The sequence below is a fragment of the Scyliorhinus torazame genome, unplaced genomic scaffold (genome assembly GCF_047496885.1).
Source record: "Scyliorhinus torazame isolate Kashiwa2021f unplaced genomic scaffold, sScyTor2.1 scaffold_141, whole genome shotgun sequence".
In the NCBI taxonomy this organism is placed as follows: domain Eukaryota; kingdom Metazoa; phylum Chordata; class Chondrichthyes; order Carcharhiniformes; family Scyliorhinidae; genus Scyliorhinus; species Scyliorhinus torazame.
Window position 1 is genome coordinate 332,536 of NW_027307868.1, and position 18,614 is coordinate 351,149.

General features: G+C 61.5%; 1 protein-coding gene and 1 long non-coding RNA gene across 5 annotated transcripts; both read left to right on the plus strand.

Annotated features, from left to right (window-relative positions):
- The first annotated feature begins 296 nt into the window (after positions 1-296).
- Positions 297-2,968, plus strand: LOC140405598 (ciliated left-right organizer metallopeptidase-like). The gene is made up of 5 exons (XM_072494151.1): positions 297-448; positions 567-701; positions 1,340-1,641; positions 1,757-1,936; positions 2,215-2,968. The coding sequence occupies exons 2-5, from the start codon at positions 594-596 to the stop codon at positions 2,393-2,395; spliced, it is 771 nt and encodes a 256-aa protein (XP_072350252.1). The 5' UTR covers positions 297-448; positions 567-593; the 3' UTR covers positions 2,396-2,968.
- Positions 2,969-15,125: 12,157 nt separating this feature from the next.
- LOC140405599 (uncharacterized) lies at positions 15,126-18,011 on the plus strand. Of its 4 annotated transcripts, none has more exons than XR_011938694.1 (5): positions 15,126-15,280; positions 15,398-15,532; positions 16,176-16,477; positions 16,593-16,772; positions 17,258-18,011. It is a non-coding gene; the product is annotated as an uncharacterized lncRNA (long non-coding RNA). The 4 variants fall into 4 exon arrangements; XR_011938696.1 differs by having other exon boundaries at positions 15,398-15,491; XR_011938695.1 differs by lacking the exon at positions 16,176-16,477 and having other exon boundaries at positions 15,127-15,280; positions 15,398-15,598.
- The last annotated feature ends 603 nt before the right edge of the window (positions 18,012-18,614 follow it).

Genomic DNA, 18,614 nt, shown 5'->3' on the forward strand with positions numbered 1-18,614 from the left:
CGTACACCGAGGAGGACACCGAGATCTCTCTGCTCACCCGCACCGCCCGCAATCTTAGCTGATGAGCCCCAGTGACTCTGTCTTCCTGTTATTCCTTCCAAAATGAATCAGCTCACCCTTGAGACTCCCATTTGCCACCTCCCAGCCCAGCTCTGCAGCTTCCCTGTGTGTGACTTGTAACACGAGATTCACTCCACCGACACTCGAGTGTCGCCTGCAAATTGACTCGCCCACCCTTCTCCGGGGGTGGGGGTGGGGGGGGGGGTCACCTCCAGCTGTCTGCCTGGCCTGGGGTTCTGATTCCCGTCTTTCCGTCCGGCAGAGCGAATGTTGGAGGGAGGAGGAGGAGGAGGAGGAGGAGGAGGGGAGGAGGGCCGGCGGCGCCAGCCGGAGCGGGGAGATCTACGGGCGGCGGAGCCGATGCTTCTTGGCCAACCTGACCAGGGCGGTGAGTCTGGGCAAGGGTGGGGGGGGGCACCGAGACAGGAAAAGGGCCTCGCTGTGTGTGGGGGGGGGGGGGGGGGGGGTGACGGTACTGAAGCGCTGACCTCGCCTCCCTCCCTCAGAATCAGACGTCGGACGCCTCGGAGCCAATGGGCGGACGCTGCTACCTCCATCGCTTGGCGGGGGCGGAGAAGGAGTTTCAGGTCCAAGTTCAAGGTTCGCCATGGCTGCCGTGCAGGGCGGGCGAGAGCGTTCAGGTAGGCCCGGGGTGGGGGGGGCCGACCCTTGACACGTCGGCGCCGATCCCCGGCACTTGGCCTGAGGTAAAGGCGCCCGGCACCGAGGGGGAAAGGAGCAGCGCGGATGGAGGGTTGGTTGACGAGTAGAAAGCAAAGAGTGGGGGATTGATGGGCGTTTCTCTGCTCGTGGCAATCAGCAGCCAGCGGCGTCCCTCGGGGGGGGGGGGGGGGATCCGTGCTGGGCCCCGCCACCCGTTGACGATTTACATGGATGGTTTGGAGTTGGGGGACCAGGGGTTGTTTCCGCTGGGGGGGGGGGGGGGGCATAGCCTCAAAACGAGGGGAAGTAGATTTAGGACTGAGCGAGTTTAGGAGGAACCCGCTCGCCCAAAGGGTTGTGAATCTGTGGGACTCCTGGGTGAAATGTTTTTCAGATCAAGGCGGATCGTCTTTTTGGGGAGGATTAAGGGTTGTGGTGTTTGGGCTGGAAAGTGGAGCCGAGTCCACAAAAGATCTCCTTGAATGGAGGGGCCAGGTGGCCTACTCCTGCTCCTGGTTCTGACCAGACCACTGATTGCGATGCCTCTTAATGCACGACTTAACTGGTTACTTCACCCCCCACCCCCGTTTCCCCACTCCCTCTTTCTGGGTTCCAGGTGCCGGGATTCCGAGGCGTCCTCGCTTGCCCGGGCGGGCGCCTCTGCCGCCGTGACGACGGCCGGCCGCCGCTCCCCGAGGCCCGGACGCCGAGAGCCCCCGGGACGGGCCCGGCCTCCTCCTCCTCCTCCTCCGCCGCCCCTCCTCCTCCTCCTGCGGGAGGGGGCGGCCAGGGCGGCCAGCCTGGAGGCCGGATCCAGGTGGGCATCCGTGTGCGGGAGAGCGCCGAGTGCGCGGAGATGGAGGAACGGGAGGCAGAAGGGGCGGCCGACGGCCTGGCCAACGTGACCGCGATTCACAGGTAAACCAGGCGACAGGGCGGAGGGTCGGGACCGTGACAAGGGCAGAGAGCACTGGGTGGCACATCAGGAGGAGCTGAGCGGTGAAAGATTCTGCCTGTCTGTCCCTCTCCTCAGGTGCCACATACGGAACCCACACACGTGCAGCAGCTTGGAACTGTGCCTCGAACTCTGGGAATATGCCGGGTGTTCCCAACATTCCGTCCCGTCACTTCTACAGCGTCTGGAAAAGATGATCAGAGCGGGGAATGTACAACTGAAGATTGCTGGCAAAACCTGTACGACCGTCAGCATCAGGTACAGAGTAAAGCTCCGTCCGCACTGTCCCCATCAAACACTGCCGGGACAGGTACAGCACGGTGTTAGATACAGATTAAAGCTCCCTCGACACTGTCCCCATCAAACACTGCCGGGACAGGTACAGCACGGGGTCAGACACAGAGCGAGTGTGAAGGCGAGCTGAGGTTTGACCCTCTTTGGACACCTGGAACGTGTATTGAGCCACTGATGACGTTGCCTGTTTTGACCTGCTAACGTGCCTCTTCTCTGTCACCTCTCTCCCCCCCCCCCCTCAGGTCATCGAGCGGATCGAGCCCACCGCCCGCCGCGTCGACTGCGGGGTCCGTGGTGGCGGCGGCCGTCTGCGGCTCGCTGGGGGCGGCCGTGGCCGCCTGCGGCTGGCTGGGGGTGGCCGCCTACCGCAAGCTGCGCGGGGGTCGGGGTCGGGTGCACGCAAACAGCCGGCGGGCGGCCTGAAGCGCTGCCCGACCCCCACCCCGGGAGACGGAGGGACCGTCAGTAACGACAGGAGACGAGTGGAGAGTGAAAGCGTGGCTGGAATGAGCTTGAAGATACCTGCTGGCAGCACTGGAAGCAGCGCCTGCCCCCCCCCCCACACACACACACACACACACACACTTTTGCTTCATATGCCTCCTGCCTGCCCAAATGGCGAATGCTGCCAAGTGGACAGGAGCCTGAATTGGAGGCCATTTCCATTCCGAGTTGTACACTTTGACTTGAATTGGCAGCAGCACTTTGCGGCGACTGGAAGTCAGCAGAAATGGAAGTTTCAAACTTGCCAGGTGAGGGTGCCAGGACGTGAGGCAGTCAGGACGTTGGGTTATTAAACTGACCGTTTTCATCGGATGCAAACTGTTTGATGAGAAATTCCAATCCGAGGATTGGAGTGAAAAGCCTGTGTGTGTGTGTGTGAACAATACAAGATGTCCAATCTGAAGTGAAACTTTGCAGTGAGCTTTGTTTTTGTGGCCCAGCCAGGAATCTTCTCTCCAAATGGAGGCAGAAATGAAGTGGTGTTTAACTGGTGATTTCTTGCTGCTTTTTGACTCATTCTTGTGGAAAGCCTCCCTAAGGCGACAGACGAATGGCCATTCCCAACATGTCAGAAATGGAGAGGGAAAGCAGCAATGTGAAGCCAGAAATAAGGACAGGACAGAATCTGCTGCCTGCCTGCCTGCCTGCCTGCTTGCTGAATGAAACATGAGCAGAGGCAGGCCAAGTGTTTCCCTTTGCAGACTCAGGGTTCGGTTGGAGAAACAGGGCTGATTCAGTCCCTACTGAACCAATCTCTCTCGCCCCTAGGACAGTCGGGCAATCTGCCTGTCAGCCGGCTGACCCTTGGCTGCACTCCCTCTCTGGCAACTGTATCCTTTCTATGTCAGGGAGAGGTTCCAACTGCACCCAGCACTCCAGGTGTGGCCTCACCGAGACCTTATCGAACTGCAGTGAGGCATCTGCACTTGTGAATTTAAATCCCTCTGGCAATAATGAAGGCCAACTTATCATTGACCTTCTTCACTGCTTGCTGCGCCCGCTTTGAGCGACTGGTGTACAAGCTCCATTGGTCCATCCACATTGCCCCCAACATATGACGGTTTAAATCCGACTCTTTCCTTCAGTCTTTGTTTGACACTTAAGTGGGACAAGTGTGCGAATCGCCTCAGTGTTGTGCTCACGTGAAATGTCCCACCATGAAGTCAGTTCAAATGACTGACTGCTGACGGTGGATTTGTTGAACCAGATTCCCAGCAAGAGATGGGGAGACAAACAGAATTTCTGAATTCAAGATTGAGAATCTCCATCAAACACTGTTAGCAAAAGTACATCATGGGGGTTAGGTAGAGATTCCACATCCCTCTAAACTGTCCCCATCAAAGGCTGCCAGGACAGGTCGAGCACGGGGTTAGACACAGAGTCAAGCTCCCCTCTGCACTGACCCCCATCAAACACCCCCTGGTACAACAGGTGCCAAACTATTTGAACTTGTGCTTGAGCCCGATTAGACGGAAATGTTGTCCTGTGGGCTGACAAACAGTTTGTCAGTAAGACTGAGGTCGGCCTGGTACTGCACTCGACAACATTGGTGGCACTTGGCAAATGTACGGTCGCTGTCTGTGTTGTGTGAATCCCCAGCTGTGAAATATGTGTGCCGTTTAAACTTGCACCGTTTATGCCTTCTCATCATCTGTAAAGATCAGGTTTCTCTTCTTTTAAAGTCTAAAGTACACCACCTTACATTGGCCGACACTGAGAGACGTCCACAGTTGAGTCTCCTGCCAAAACATGAATCCCCCTCCCTGCAATTTGATGTTTCCAGCTCCGCTGTCTAAAGTTTGGTGTCATTGTCAAACCGGGATGTGTAGCATTCTATCAAATTGTCTTAAATGGCTAATATATATGTGTGTGTGTGTGTGAGTGAGTTTGTGCGTGCCAATGTGTGTGTGTGCACGTATCTGGAGCCGTCTATGTGTCAGTCACGAGGGAGCGAGAGACACGGGGAGATGGAGGGATGGATGGACCATCAATAATGACAGAAGGCGATTGGAGAGTGAAAGCGTGGCTTTAATGAGCTTGAAGATACCTGCTGGCAGCATTGGAAGCAGTGCCTGCCCCACACACACACACACTTTTGTTTCATATGCCTCCTGCCTGCTTGTTTGCCAAAGGCAGGTGAATGGTGAATTCAGACAGAAGCCTGAATTTTAGGCCCGATAAGATGGGACGCACTCCCTGTACATTTTGACTTCAACGACGGGCAGGGCCCGCTGGGGATTTGGAAAAGGGGAGTTGGGACCCACCCATGGGAAAGGGACGGAGACTCGGGGACGGAGACTCGGGGCCAAACCTGGGCAGAAAATGGGTCCCATTCAAACGGATCGATTGTTGTGGAGGGGGGAAAGAGTGAGAGAGACGGGGAGAGAGACAGACACACATGGGGGAGAGAGACAGACACACATGGGGGGGGGGGGGAGAGAGAGAGACAGACACACGGGTGGGGGGAGGGAGAGAGGGACACACGGGTGGGGGAGGGAGAGAGGGACACACAGGTGGGGGGGAGAGAGAGAGCGAGACACGGAGAGAGAGAGAGAGATCCAGGGTGGGGAAGAGAGACACACGGGGGAGACAGACAGAAAGAAATAGAGGTGATGACATTTAGAAGGGGGGATTCCAGAGGTTAGAGAACCGTGCCAAGCAATTGGGGGGGGGATGCTGGAGAGGCTGGAATCGGAGGTGAGCAGAGATCTGGGAGGGTTGTAGGAGGTTACAGAGATAGGGAGGGATTTGAACAGGAGGATGAGAATTGTAGGGGACTGAAGGAGGTAAAAGAGACAGGGAGGGAGGGAGGGAGTGCAGGGGAGCGCGGGTGTTGAAATCCCACTCCTCCCTATGTTGTTGATCCAGTTGTTGTTGTAGTTGGATCCAGTTGTTGTTGTAGTCACCCCAGTTGTTGTTGTAGTTGGGCCCAGAGACCCCGCCCCTCTGCTGAGACCCTGCCCCCTGGAGAGACCCCGCCCACTCCTCTGAGACCACGCCCCTACCCCTAAGCCACGCCCACTCCTTGGAGACCACGCCCATTAGTCCTAAGCCCCGCCCACTCCGGAGACCACACCCCTTCTCAGAGACCACGCCCCTAGCAAGAGACCACGCCCACTCTGGAGACCCCGCCCACTCTGGAGACCCCGCCCACTAGTCCTAAGCCCCGCCCCTCTCTATAGACCCCGCCCCCTCTCCTAGCTACGCCCCCACAACCGAGACCACGCCCCTTCTCCGGAGACCCCGCCCCCTCCTCCGAGACCACGCCCCTGCCCCTAAGCCACGCCCACTCTCAGGAGACCACGCCCATTCCTCCTAGGCCACGCCCACTCTCACTAGACCACGCCCCTTCTCAAGAGACCCCGCCCCCCGAAGCGACCCCGCCCCCTGATTGGAGACCACGCCCTTATCCCTAAGCCACGCCCACGCTCAGGAGACCACGCCCACTCCTCCTAGTCCACGCCCCTGCCCCTAAACCACGCCCACTCAGGAGACCACGCCCACTCCTCTGAGACCACGCCCATTAGTCCTAAGCCACGCCCACTCAGGAGACCACGCCCCTAAATAGACTCCGCCCCCTCAGAGACCACGCCCTATCCCCAAGCCACGCCCCTAGCAAGAGACCCCGCCCCCAAATCCGAGACCACGCCCCTTCTCAAGGGACCACGCCCCCTGTTTGGAGACCACGCCCTTATCCCTAAGCCCCGCCCACCCTCCAGAGACCACACCCCCACACCTAAGCCACGCCCACTCTCAGGCGACCACGCCCATTCCTCCTAGACCACGCCCACTAGCCTTAAGCCACGCCCACTCTCAGGCGACCACGCCCATTCCTCCTAGACCACGCCCACTAGCCTTAAGCCACGCCCACTCTCAGGAGACCCCGCCCCTGCCCCTAAACTCCTCCCACTCAAGAGACCACGCCCATTAGTCCTAAGCCCCGCCCACTCCAGAGACCACACCCCTTCTCAGAGACCACGCCCCCATTCTTAGACCCCGCCCCTAGCAAGAGACCCCACCCACTCTGGAGACCCCGCCCACTCCTCCGAGACCACGCCCATTAGTCCTACGCCCCGCCCACTCCCTGGAGACCCCGCCCCCAAAGAGACCCCGCCCACTCCTCCGAGACCACGCCCATTTCAGGAGACCACGCCCACTTCAAAAGACCACGCCTCTATCTGTCCCGAAGCCCCGCCCCTCCCGAGAGACCACGCCCTTGCGCTTAAGCCCCGCCCACACACGAGAGACCACGCCCCTACCCCTAAGCCACGCCCACTCTGGAGACCACGCTCCTAAAGAGACTCCACCCCCTCAGAGACCACGCCCTATCCCCAAGCCACGCCCACTCAAGAGACCCCGCCCCTTCTCTGGAGACCACGCCTCTACCCATAAGCCCCGCCCACCCTCACGAGACCACGCCCCTGCCACTAGACCCCGCCCACTCTTTGGAGACCCCGCCCCCTGGAGAGACCACGCCCATTTCAATAGACCACGCCCACTTCAAGAGACCACGCCTCTCTCTGCCACGCCATCTCTGGAGACCACGCCCCCAAATAGACCCCGCCCCTCTTCTGGGACCCGCCCCCTTTCTAGAGACCCCGCCCACTCCAGAGACCACGCCCCCTCCTCAGAGACCACGCCCCCTAATGAGTCCACGCCCCTAGCAAGAGACCACGCCCACTCTGGAGACCCCGCCCATTAGTCCAAAGCCCCGCCCACTCCCTGGAGACCACGCCCCTCAAGAGACCCCGCCCACTAGACTTAAGACACGCCCACTCTCAGGAGACCACGCCCACTCCTCCGAGACCACGCCCCTTTCAAGTAGTGGCCACGCCCACTCCTCCGAGACCACGCCCCTATCAAGAGACCACGCCCCTAAAGAGACCACGCCCCCGCCTCCGAAACCACGCCCTAAGCCCCGCCCACTCTCTGGAGACCACGCCCCTTTGAGACCAGGCCCCGCCCACTCTCCTAGACCATGCCCCTAAACCCCGCCCACTCACGAGACCACGCCCCCAAAGAGACCCCGCCCACTCCTCCGAGACCACGCCCTTACCCCCAAGCCACGCCCCTAGCAAGAGACCCCGCCCACTCTGGAGACCCCGCCCATTAGTCCTAAGCCCCGCCCACTCCCTGGAGACCACGCCCCTAAAGAAACCCCGCCCCCTCCTCCGAGACCACGCCCCTGCCCCTAAGCCACGCCCACTCTCAGGAGACCACGCCCATTCCTCCTAGACCACGCCCACTAGCCTTAAGCCACGCCCACTCTCAGGAGACCCCGCCCCTACCACAAAGCCCCACCCCTTTCCAGAGACCCCGCCCCTTCCCCTAGACCACGCCCCTGCCCCTAAACTCCTCCCACTCAAGAGGCCACGCCCATTAGTCCTAAGCCCCGCCCACTCCCGGGAGACCACGCCCCTAAAGAGGACACGCCCACTCCTCCGAGACCACGCCCCTGCCCCTAAACCCTTCCCACTCCAGAGACCACGCCCCTTCTCAAGAGACCCCGCCCACTACTCCGAGACTCCGCCCACACCTCCGAGACCACGCCCCTTCTCAAGAGACCCCGCCCCCCGTTTGGAGACCACGCCCCTAACCCTAAACCCCGCCCACTCAAGAGACCACTCCCCTAAAGAGACCCCGCCCACTCCGAGACCACTCCCCTCTCAAGAGACCATGCCCCTGCCACTGAGCCCCGCCCCCCTCTTTGGAGACCACGCCCATTCATCCTAAGCCCCGCCCACTCTCTCGAAACCACGCCCCTAAAGAGGACCCGCCCACTCCTCCGAGACCACGCTCCTGCCCCTAAACCCCGCCCACTCACGAGACCACGCCCCTAAAGAGACCCCGCCCCTTCTCTGGAGACCACGCCTCTACCCATAAGCCCCGCCCACTCGCAAGAGACCACGCCCCTAAAGAGACCCCGCCCCTCTTTGGAGACCACACCCACTCCCCCAAGACCACGCCCACTCTCAGGAGACCACGCCCATTCCTCCTAGGCCACGCCCACTCTCATGAGACCCCGCCCCTTCTCAAGAGACCCCGCCCCCCGAAACGACCCCGCCCCCTGATTGGAGACCACGCCCTTATCCCTAAGCCCCGCCCACCCTCCAGAGACCACGCCCCCACACCTAAGCCACGCCCACTCTCAGGCGACCACGCCCATTCCTCCTAGACCACGCCCACTAGCCTTAAGCCACGCCCACTCTCAGGAGACCACGCCCCTAACAAAGCCCCACCCCTTTCCAGAGACCCTGCCCACTCCTCCTAGACCACGCCCCTGCCCCTAAACCACGCCCACTCTTGAGACCACTCCCCTAAAGAGACCCCGCCCACTCCCCCGAGACCACGCCCCTCTCAAGAGACCACGCCCCCCGAAGCGACCCCGCCCCCTGATTGGAGACCACGCCCTTATCCCTAAGCCCCGCCCATCCTCAAGAGACCACGCCCCCACGCCTAAGCCACGCCCACTCTCAGGCGACCACGCCCATTCCTCCTAGACCACGCCCACTAGCCTTAAGCCACGCCCACTCTCCGGAGACCACGCCCCTAACACAAAGCCCCGCCCCTTTCCAGGGACACCGCCCCTCCACCGAGTCCACGCCCCTAGCAAGTGACCACGCCCACTAGACTTAAGCCACGCCCTCTCAAGAGACCACGCCCCTTTTCAAGAGACCCCGCCCCGTTTGGAGACCACGCCCCTACCCCTAAGCCACGCCCACTCTCTGGAGACCACGCCCCTAAAAGGCCACGCCCCCTCTTTGGAGACCCCGCCCCCTGGAGACCACGCCCATTTCAATAGACCCCGCCCACTCCCCCGAGACCACGCCCACTCTGGAGACCCGCCCACTCCTCCGAGACCACGCCCATTAGTCCTACGCCCCGCCCACTCCCTGGAGACAACGCCCCCAAAGAGACCCCGCCCATTAGCCTTAAGCCACGCCCACTCTCAGGAGACCACGCCCATTCCTCCTAGACCACGCCCACTAGCCTTAAGCCACGCCCACTCTCGGGAGACCACGCCCCTACCACTAAGCCCCGCCCCTTTCCAGAGACCCCGCCCCTCCACCGAGTCCACGCCCCTAGCAAGTGACCACGCCCACTAGACTTAAGCCACGCCCTCTCAAGAGACCACGCCCCTTCTCAAGAGACCCCGCCCCCCGAAGCGACCCCGCCCCCAGATTGGAGACCACGCCCTTATTCCCAAGCCCCGCCCACCCTCAAGAGACCACGCCCCACACCTAAGCCACGCCCATTCCTCCTAGACCACGCCCACTAGCCTTAAGCCACGCCCACTATCAGGAGACCACGCCCCAACACAAAGCCCCACCCCTTTTCAGAGACCCCGCCCCTTGTCCTAGACCACGCCCCTGCCCCTCAACTCCTCCCACTCAAGAGACCACGCCCACTCCTTGGAGACCACGCCCCTCTCAGGAGACCCCGCCCACTCCTCTGAGACCACGCCCATTAGTCCTAAGCCCCGCCCACTCAAGAGACCACGCCCACTCCTTGGAGACCCCGCCCCTCTCAGGAGAACCCGCCCATTAGTCCTAAGCCCCGCCCACTCCATGGAGACCACGCCCCCAAAGAGACCCCGCCCACGCCTCCGAGGCCACGCCCATTTCAGGAGACCACGCCCACTTCAAAAGACCACGCCTCTATCTGTCCCGAAGCCCCGCCCCTCCCAAGAGACCAAGCCCCTACGCTTAAGCCCCGCCCACACACGAGACCACGCCCCTACCCCTAAGCCACGCCCACGCTGGAGACCACGCCCCCGAAGAGGCCCCGACCACGCTCTCGAGACCACGCCCCTAAAGAGGCCCCGCCCACTCTCTTAGACCACGCCCATGCGCCTAAGCCCCGCCCACTCTTTGGAGACCCCGCCCCCTGGAGAGACCACGCCCATTTCAAGAACCACGCCCACTTCCAGAGACCACGCCCCTATCTGTCGAGAAGCCCCGCCCACTCAGAGACCACGCCCCCTCCTCCAAGACCACACCCCTGTCCCTAAACCCCGCCCCCTAAAGAGACCCCGCCCCCTCCTACGAGACCACGCCCCTACCACTAAGCCACGCCCACTCTGGAGACCACGCCCCTAAAGAGACCTGGCCACGCCCCTTTTCAAGAGACCCGCCCCCTCTGCTGAGGCCACGCCCCTCTCAAGAGACCCCGCCCCCACCCCAAGCCACGCCCACTCAAAAGACCACGCCCCTAGCAAGAGACCACGCCCACTAGCCTTAAGCCACGCCCACTCTCAAGAGACCACGCCCCCTGATTTGAGGCCACGCCCTTATCCCTAAGCCCCGCCCACCCTCAAGAGACCACGCCCCTAGCAAGAGACCCCGCCCCTCAAGAGACCACGCCCACTAGCCTTAAGCCACGCCCACTCTCAAGAGACCACGCCCCCTGATTTGAGACCACGCCCTTATCCCTAAGCCCCGCCCACCCTCAAGAGACCACGCCCCCACACCTAAGCCACGCCCACTCCTTGGAGACCACGCCCATTAGTCCTAAGCCCCGCCCACTCCGGAGACCACACCCCTTCTCAGAGACCACGCCCCTAGCAAGAGACCACGCCCACTCTGGAGACCCCGCCCACTCCTCTGAGACCACGCCCATTAGTCCTAAGCCCCGCCCACTCAAGAGACCACGCCCCTAAAGAGACCCCGCCCACTCCTCGGAGACCACGCCCTCAAACGAGTACACGCCCCTAGCAAGAGACCCCGCCCCTCAAGAGACCACGCCCACTCCGGAGACCACGCCCACTCTGGAGACCCCGCCCACTCTGGAGACCCCGCCCACTAGTTCTAAGCCCCGCCCATTCCCTGGAGAGCACGCCCCTAAAGAGACCCCGCCCCCTCTCCGAGACCACGCCCCTCCCAAGAGACCCCGCCCCTTATCTGAGACCACGCCCCTCTCCTAGACCTCGCCACTGCCCCTAAACTCCTCCCACTCAAGAGACCACGCCCATTAGTCCTAAGCCCCGCCCATTCCCTGGAGACCACGCCCCTAAAGAGACCCCGCCCCCTCTCCGAGACCACGCCCCTCCCAAGAGACCCCGCCCCTTATCTGAGACCACGCCCCTCTCCTAGACCTCGCCACTGCCCCTAAACTCCTCCCACTCAAGAGACCACGCCCATTAGTCCTAAGCCCCGCCCACTCCCTGGAGACCACGCCCCTAAAGAGACCCCGCCCCCTCCTCCGAGACCACGCCCCTGCCCCTAAGCCACGCCCACTCTCACGAGACCACGCCCCTTCTCAAGAGACCCCGCCCCCCGAAACGACCCCGCCCCGATTGGAGACCACGCCCTTATCCCTAAGCCCCGCCCACCCTCAAGAGACCACGCCCCCACGCCTAAGCCACGCCCACTCAGGCGACCACGCCCACTAGCCTTAAGCCACGCCCACTCTTTGGAGACCACGCCCCTACCACTAAGCCCCACCCCTTTCCAGAGACCCCGCCCCTTCTCCGAGACCACGCCCTTATCCCTAAGCCCCGCCCACCCTCAAGAGACCACGCCCCCACACCTAAGCCACGCCCACTCTCATGAGACCACGCCCCTTCTCAAGAGACCCCGCCCCCCTTTTGGAGACCACGCCCCTAACCCTAAACCCCGCCCACTCAAGAGACCACTCCCCTGAAGAGACCCCGCCCACTCCGAGACCACTCCCCTCTCAAGAGACCACGCCCCTGCCACTGAGCCCCGCCCCCTCTTTGGAGACCACGCCCATTCATCCTAAGCCCCGCCCACTCTCTCGAAACCACGCCCCTAAAGAGGACCCGCCCACTCCTCCGAGACCACGCTCCAGCCTCTAAACCCCGCCCACTCACGAGACCACGCCCCTAAAGAGACCCCGCCCCTTCTCTGGAGACCACGCCTCTACCCATAAGCCCCGCCCACTCGCAAGAGACCACGCCCCTAAAGAGACCCCGCCCCTCTTTGGAGACCACACCCACTCCCCCAAGACCACGCCCACTCTCAGGAGACCACGCCCATTCCTCCTAGGCCACGCCCACTCTCATGAGACCCCGCCCCTTCTCAAGAGACCCCGCCCCCCGAAACGACACCGCCCCCTGATTGGAGACCACGCCCTTATCCCTAAGCCCCGCCCACCCTCAAGAGACCACGCCCCCACACCTAAGCCACGCCCACTCTCATGAGACCACGCCCCTTCTCAAGAGACCCCGCCCCCCGAAGCGACCCCGCCCTTATCCCCAAGCCCCGCCCACCCTCAAGAGACCACGCCTCCACACCAAAGCCACGCCCACTCTCAGGCGACCACGCCCATTCCTCCTAGACCACGCCCACTAGCCTTAAGCCACGCCCACTCTCAGGAGACCACGCCCCTAACACTAAGCCCCAACCCTCTCAAGAGACCACGCCCCTTCTCAAGAGACCCCGCCCCCTATTTGGAGACCACGCCCTTATCCCTAAGCCACGCCCACGCTCAGGCGACCACGCCCATTCCTCCTAGACCACGCCCACTAGCCTTAAGCCACGCCCCTAAAGAGAATTGGACACGCCCCTAGAGCGACCCCGCCCCTTCTCAAGAGACCCCGCCCCCTCTGCTGAGGCCACGCCCCTCTCAAGAGACCCCGCCCCCACACCCGAGATCCCGCCCCTATCCGCAGGACACGCCCATTCTCTAGACCACGCCCCCCCCTCTCCAGAGACCCCGCCCACCACCCAGACACCTCCCGTCCCCTGTCAACTTGGAGTGAAACTTTTCTCCTCTGCGGGTTCGGGCAAAACTTTCCGAGAAGAGAAACCGCGGCGAAAGCTGCAGAGACGCTGCGTTTAAAAACCCTGCAAAGCGGCTCCGCACAGAGAGGGAGAGAGAGGGAGCCTGTCCCTGTCCCTGTCTCTCTCTCTGTCTCCCTGCACTCCCCTGTCTCTCTGTCTGTCTGCCGGCCCCCGGCTCTCTCACACCCACAGCAATCCAACCCGGGACAGAGCGGCGGCGGCGGCGGCGGCGGCGGCACCCACCGCCTTTCAGTCTGACCGCCGCCCCCGCACCCAGGCTGCATTCACCCTGCACAAGGCGGCACTTTTTGCTGCTACTTCCAGTTCGCACACTTTCATTCCGCAACATCCACATTGATGCTGCCCCGGCCAGAGTGCAAGGGGGTGAATCTGAACCTGCTCCCCGGGAAAGAGCGCTCTCCCCCGGCCAGAGTGCAAGGGGGTGAATCTGAACCTGCTCCCCGGGAAAGAGCGCTCTCCCCCGGCCAGAGTGCAAGGGGGTGAATCTGAACCTGCTCCCCGGGAAAGAGCGCTCTCCCCCGGCCAGAGTGCAAGGGGGTGAATCTGAACTTCCTCCCCGGGAAAGGTGCACCTTCCCTAAGGGAGTGAATCTGAACCTGCTCCCCGGGAAAGAGCGCTCTCCCCCGGCCAGAGTGCAAGGGGGTGAATCTGAACTTCCTCCCCGGGAAAGGTGCACCTTCCCTAAGGGAGTGAATCTGAACCTGCTCCCCGGGAAAGAGCGCTCTCCCCCGGCCAGAGTGCAAGGGAGTGAATCTGAACCGGCTCCCCGGGAAAGAGCGCTCTCCCCCGGCCTTCCCTAAGGGAGTGAATCTGAACCTGCTCCCCGGGAAAGAGCGCTCTCCCCCGGCCTTCCCTAAGGGAGTGAATCTGAACCTGCTCCCCGGGAAAGGTGCACCTTCGTTAAGGGGGTGAATCTGAACCGGCTCCCCGGGAAAGGTGCACCCTCGGAACCGGTCTGCTCCCCTTGCCGCGGGGTCCGGGAGCGATGGGCAGCGGGTTGCTGTCCGAGCCCATCCAGGAAGCTCCCAGAGGCGGCCTGCCTGTCAAATCGGCCCGGGGGGCGGATATTAAGCCCGCCCACACTCATTCAAGCCCAGGGCAGCCGCCAAGTGCGAGTGACAAGTCATAAACCAACTTTCCAATTGCCACTGGTTTATGACTTGCCCGCGCTCACAGCGCCACCACCGCTCAGTGTGGGTGTGAGGGATCTCTCAGCAAGTGCTGACCCTCTCTCTGCTGGGTTCACATTGTCAGTGTGGGTGTGTGTGAGGGATCTCTCAGCAAGTGCTGACTCGTCCCTCTCCTGGGTTCACATTGTCAGTGTGTGTGTGAGGGTGAGGGATCTCTCAGCAAGTGCTGACTCTCTCTCTCCTGGGTTCACATTGTCAGTGTGTGTGTGTGAGGGATCTCTCAGCCAGTGCTGACTCTCTCTCTCCTGGCTTCACATTGTCAGTGTGTGTGTGAGGGATCTCTCAGCAAGTGCTGACCCTCTCTCTCTCCTGGTGACCTCAATCCCTGTGCCAACAAAAGAGCCAACACGCCGTCACGCCTTCTCCACGACCCTCTCAACCTGGGTGCCGACTTTCAGGGATCCACGTACACCGAGGAGGACACCGGTAGATCTCTCTGCTCACCCGCACCGCCCGCAATCTTAGCTGATGAGCCCAGTGACTCTGTCTTCCTGTTATTCCTTCCAAAATGAATCAGCTCACCCTTGAGACTCCCATTTGCCACCTGCCAGCCCAGCTCTGCAGCTTCCCTGTGTGTGACTTGTAACACGAGATTCACTCCACCGACACTCGAGTGTCGCCTGCAAATTGACTCGCCCACCCTTCTCCGGGGGTGGTGGGGGGGGTCACCTCCAGCTGTCTGCCTGGCCTGGGGTTCTGATTCCCGTCTTTCCGTCCGGCAGAGCGAATGTTGGAGGGAGGAGGAGGAGGAGGAGGAGGAGGAGGGGAGGAGGGCCGGCGGCGCCAGCCGGAGCGGGGAGATCTACGGGCGGCGGAGCCGATGCTTCTTGGCCAACCTGACCAGGGCGGTGAGTCTGGGCAAGGTGGGGGGGGGGGGCACCGAGACAGGAAAAGGGCCTCGCTGTGTGGGGGTGGGGGTGGGGGGGTGACGGTACTGAAGCGCTGACCTCGCCTCCCTCCCTCAGAATCAGACGTCGGACGCCTCGGAGCCAATGGGCGGACGCTGCTACCTCCATCGCTTGGCGGGGGCGGAGAAGGAGTTTCAGGTCCAAGTTCAAGGTTCGCCATGGCTGCCGTGCAGGGCGGGCGAGAGCGTTCAGGTAGGCCCGGGGTGGGGGGGGCCGACCCTTGACACGTCGGCGCCGATCCCCGGCACTTGGCCTGAGGTAAAGGCGCCCGGCACCGAGGGGGAAAGGAGCAGCGCGGATGGAGGGTTGGTTGACGAGTAGAAAGCAAAGAGTGGGGGATTGATGGGCGTTTCTCTGCTCGTGGCAATCAGCAGCCAGCGGCGTCCCTCGGGGGGGGGGGGGGGGATCCGTGCTGGGCCCCGCCACCCGTTGACGATTTACATGGATGGTTTGGAGTTGGGGGACCAGGGGTTGTTTCCGCTGGGGGGGGGGGGGGGGGCATAGCCTCAAAACGAGGGGAAGTAGGTTTAGGACTGAGCGAGTTTAGGAGGAACCCGCTCGCCCAAAGGGTTGTGAATCTGTGGGACTCCTGGGTGAAATGTTTTTCAGATCAAGGCGGATTGTCTTTTTGGGGAGGATTAAGGGTTGTGGTGTTTGGGCTGGAAAGTGGAGCCGAGTCCACAAAAGATGTCCTTGAATGGAGGGGCCAGGTGGCCTACTCCTGCTCCTGGTTCTTGCCAGACCACTGATTGCGATGCCTCTTAATGCACGACTTAACTGGTTACTTCACCCCCCCCCCACCCCCGTTTCCCCACCCCCTCTTTCTGGGTTCCAGGTGCCGGGATTCCGAGGCGTCCTCGCTTGCCCGGGCGGGCGCCTCTGCCGCCGTGACGACGGCCGGCCGCCGCTCCCCGAGGCCCGGACGCCGAGAGCCCCCGGGACGGGCCCGGCCTCCTCCTCCTCCTCCGCCGCCGCCCCTCCTCCTCCTCCTGCGGGAGGGGGCGGCCAGGGCGGCCAGCCTGGAGGCCGGATCCAGGTGGGCATCCGTGTGCGGGAGAGCGCCGAGTGCGCGGAGATGGAGGAACGGGAGGCAGAAGGGGCGGCCGACGGCCTGGCCAACGTGACCGCGATTCACAGGTAAACCAGGCGACAGGGCGGAGGGTCGGGACCGTGACAAGGGCAGAGAGCACTGGGTGGCACATCAGGAGGAGCTGAGCGGTAAAAGATTCTGCCTGTCTGTCCCTCTCCTCAGGTGCCACATACGGAACCCACACACGTGCAGCAGCTTGGAACTGTGCCTCGAACTCTGGGAATATGCCGGGTGTTCCCAACATTCCGTCCCGTCACTTCTACAGCGTCTGGAAAAGATGATCAGAGCGGGGAATGTCCAACTGAAGATTGCTGGCAAAACCTGTACGACCGTCAGCATCAGGTACAGAGTAAAGCTCCGTCCGCACTGTCCCCATCAAACACTGCCGGGACAGGTACAGCACGGGGTTAGATACAGAGTAAAGCTCCCTCGACACTGTCCCCATCAAACACTGCCGGGACAGGTACAGCACGGTGTTAGATACAGAGTAAAGCTCCGTCCGCACTGTCCCCATCAAACACTGCCGGGACAGGTACAGCACGGGGTTAGATACAGAGTAAAGCTCCCTCGACACTGTCCCCATCAAACACTGCCGGGACAGGTACAGCACGGGGTTAGACACAGAGTAAAGCTCCCTCCACACTGTCCCCATCAAACACTCCCAGGACAGGTACAGCACGGGGTCAGACACAGAGCGAGTGTGAAGGCGAGCTGAGGTTTGACCCTCTTTGGACACCTGGAACGTGTATTGAGCCACTGATGACGTTGCCTGTTTTGACCTGCTAACGTGCCTCTTCTCTGTCACCTCTCTCCCCCCCCCCCCTCAGGTCATCGAGCGGATCGAGCCCACCGCCCGCCGCGTCGACTGCGGGGTCCGTGGTGGCGGCGGCCGTCTGCGGCTCGCTGGGGGCGGCCGTGGCCGCCTGCGGCTGGCTGGGGGTGGCCGCCTACCGCAAGCTGCGCGGGGGTCGGGGTCGGGTGCACGCAAACAGCCGGCGGGCGGCCTGAAGCGCTGCCCGACCCCCACCCCGGGAGACGGAGGGACCGTCAGTAACGACAGGAGACGAGCGGAGAGTGAAAGCGTGGCTGGAATGAGCTTGAAGATACCTGCTGGCAGCACTGGAAGCAGCGCCTGCCCCCCCCCCCCCCCCCCCCCACACACACACACACTTTTGCTTCATATGCCTCCTGCCTGCCCAAATGGCGAATGCTGCCAAGTGGACAGGAGCCTGAATTGGAGGCCATTTCCATTCCGAGTTGTACACTTTGACTTGAATTGGCAGCAGCACTTTGCGACGACTGGAAGTCAGCAGAAATGGAAGTTTCAAACTTGCCAGGTGAGGGTGCCAGGACGTGAGGCAGTCAGGACGCTGGGCTATTAAACTGACCGTTTTCATCGCATGCCAACTGTTTGATGAGAAATTCCAATCCGAGGATTGGAGTGAAAAGCCTGTGTGTGTGTGTGTGAACAATACAAGATGTCCAATCTGAAGTGAAACTTTGCAGTGAGCTTTGTTTTTGTGGCCCAGCCAGGAATCTTCTCTCCAAATGGAGGCAGAAATGAAGTGGTGTTTAACTGGTGATTTCTTGCTGCTTTTTGACTCATTCTTATGGAAAGCCTCCCTCAGGCGACAGACGAATGGCCATTCCCAACATGTCAGAAATGGAGAGGGAAAGCAGCAATGTGAAAGCAAAGCCAGAAATAAGGACAGGACAGAATCTGCTGCTTGCCTGCCTGCTTGCTGAATGAAACATGAGCAGAGGCAGGCCAAGTGTTTCCCTTTGCAGACTCAGGGTTCGGTTGGAGAAACAGGGCTGATTCAGTCCCTACTGAACCAATCTCTCTCGCCCCTAGGACAGTCGGGCAATCTGCCTGTCAGCCGGCTGACCCTTGGCTGCACTCCCTCTCTGGCAACTGTATCCTTTCTATGTCAGGGAGAGGTTCCAACTGCACCCAGCACTCCAGGTGTGGCCTCACCGACACCTTGTCGAACTGCAGTGAGGCATCTGCACTTGTGAATTTAAATCCCTCTGGCAATAATGAAGGCCAACTTATCATTGACCTTCTTCACTGCTTGCTGCGCCCGCTTTGAGCGACTGGTGTACAAGCTCCATTTGTCCATCCACATTGCCCCCAACATATGACGGTTTAAATCCGACTCTTTCCTTCAGTCTTTGTTTGAC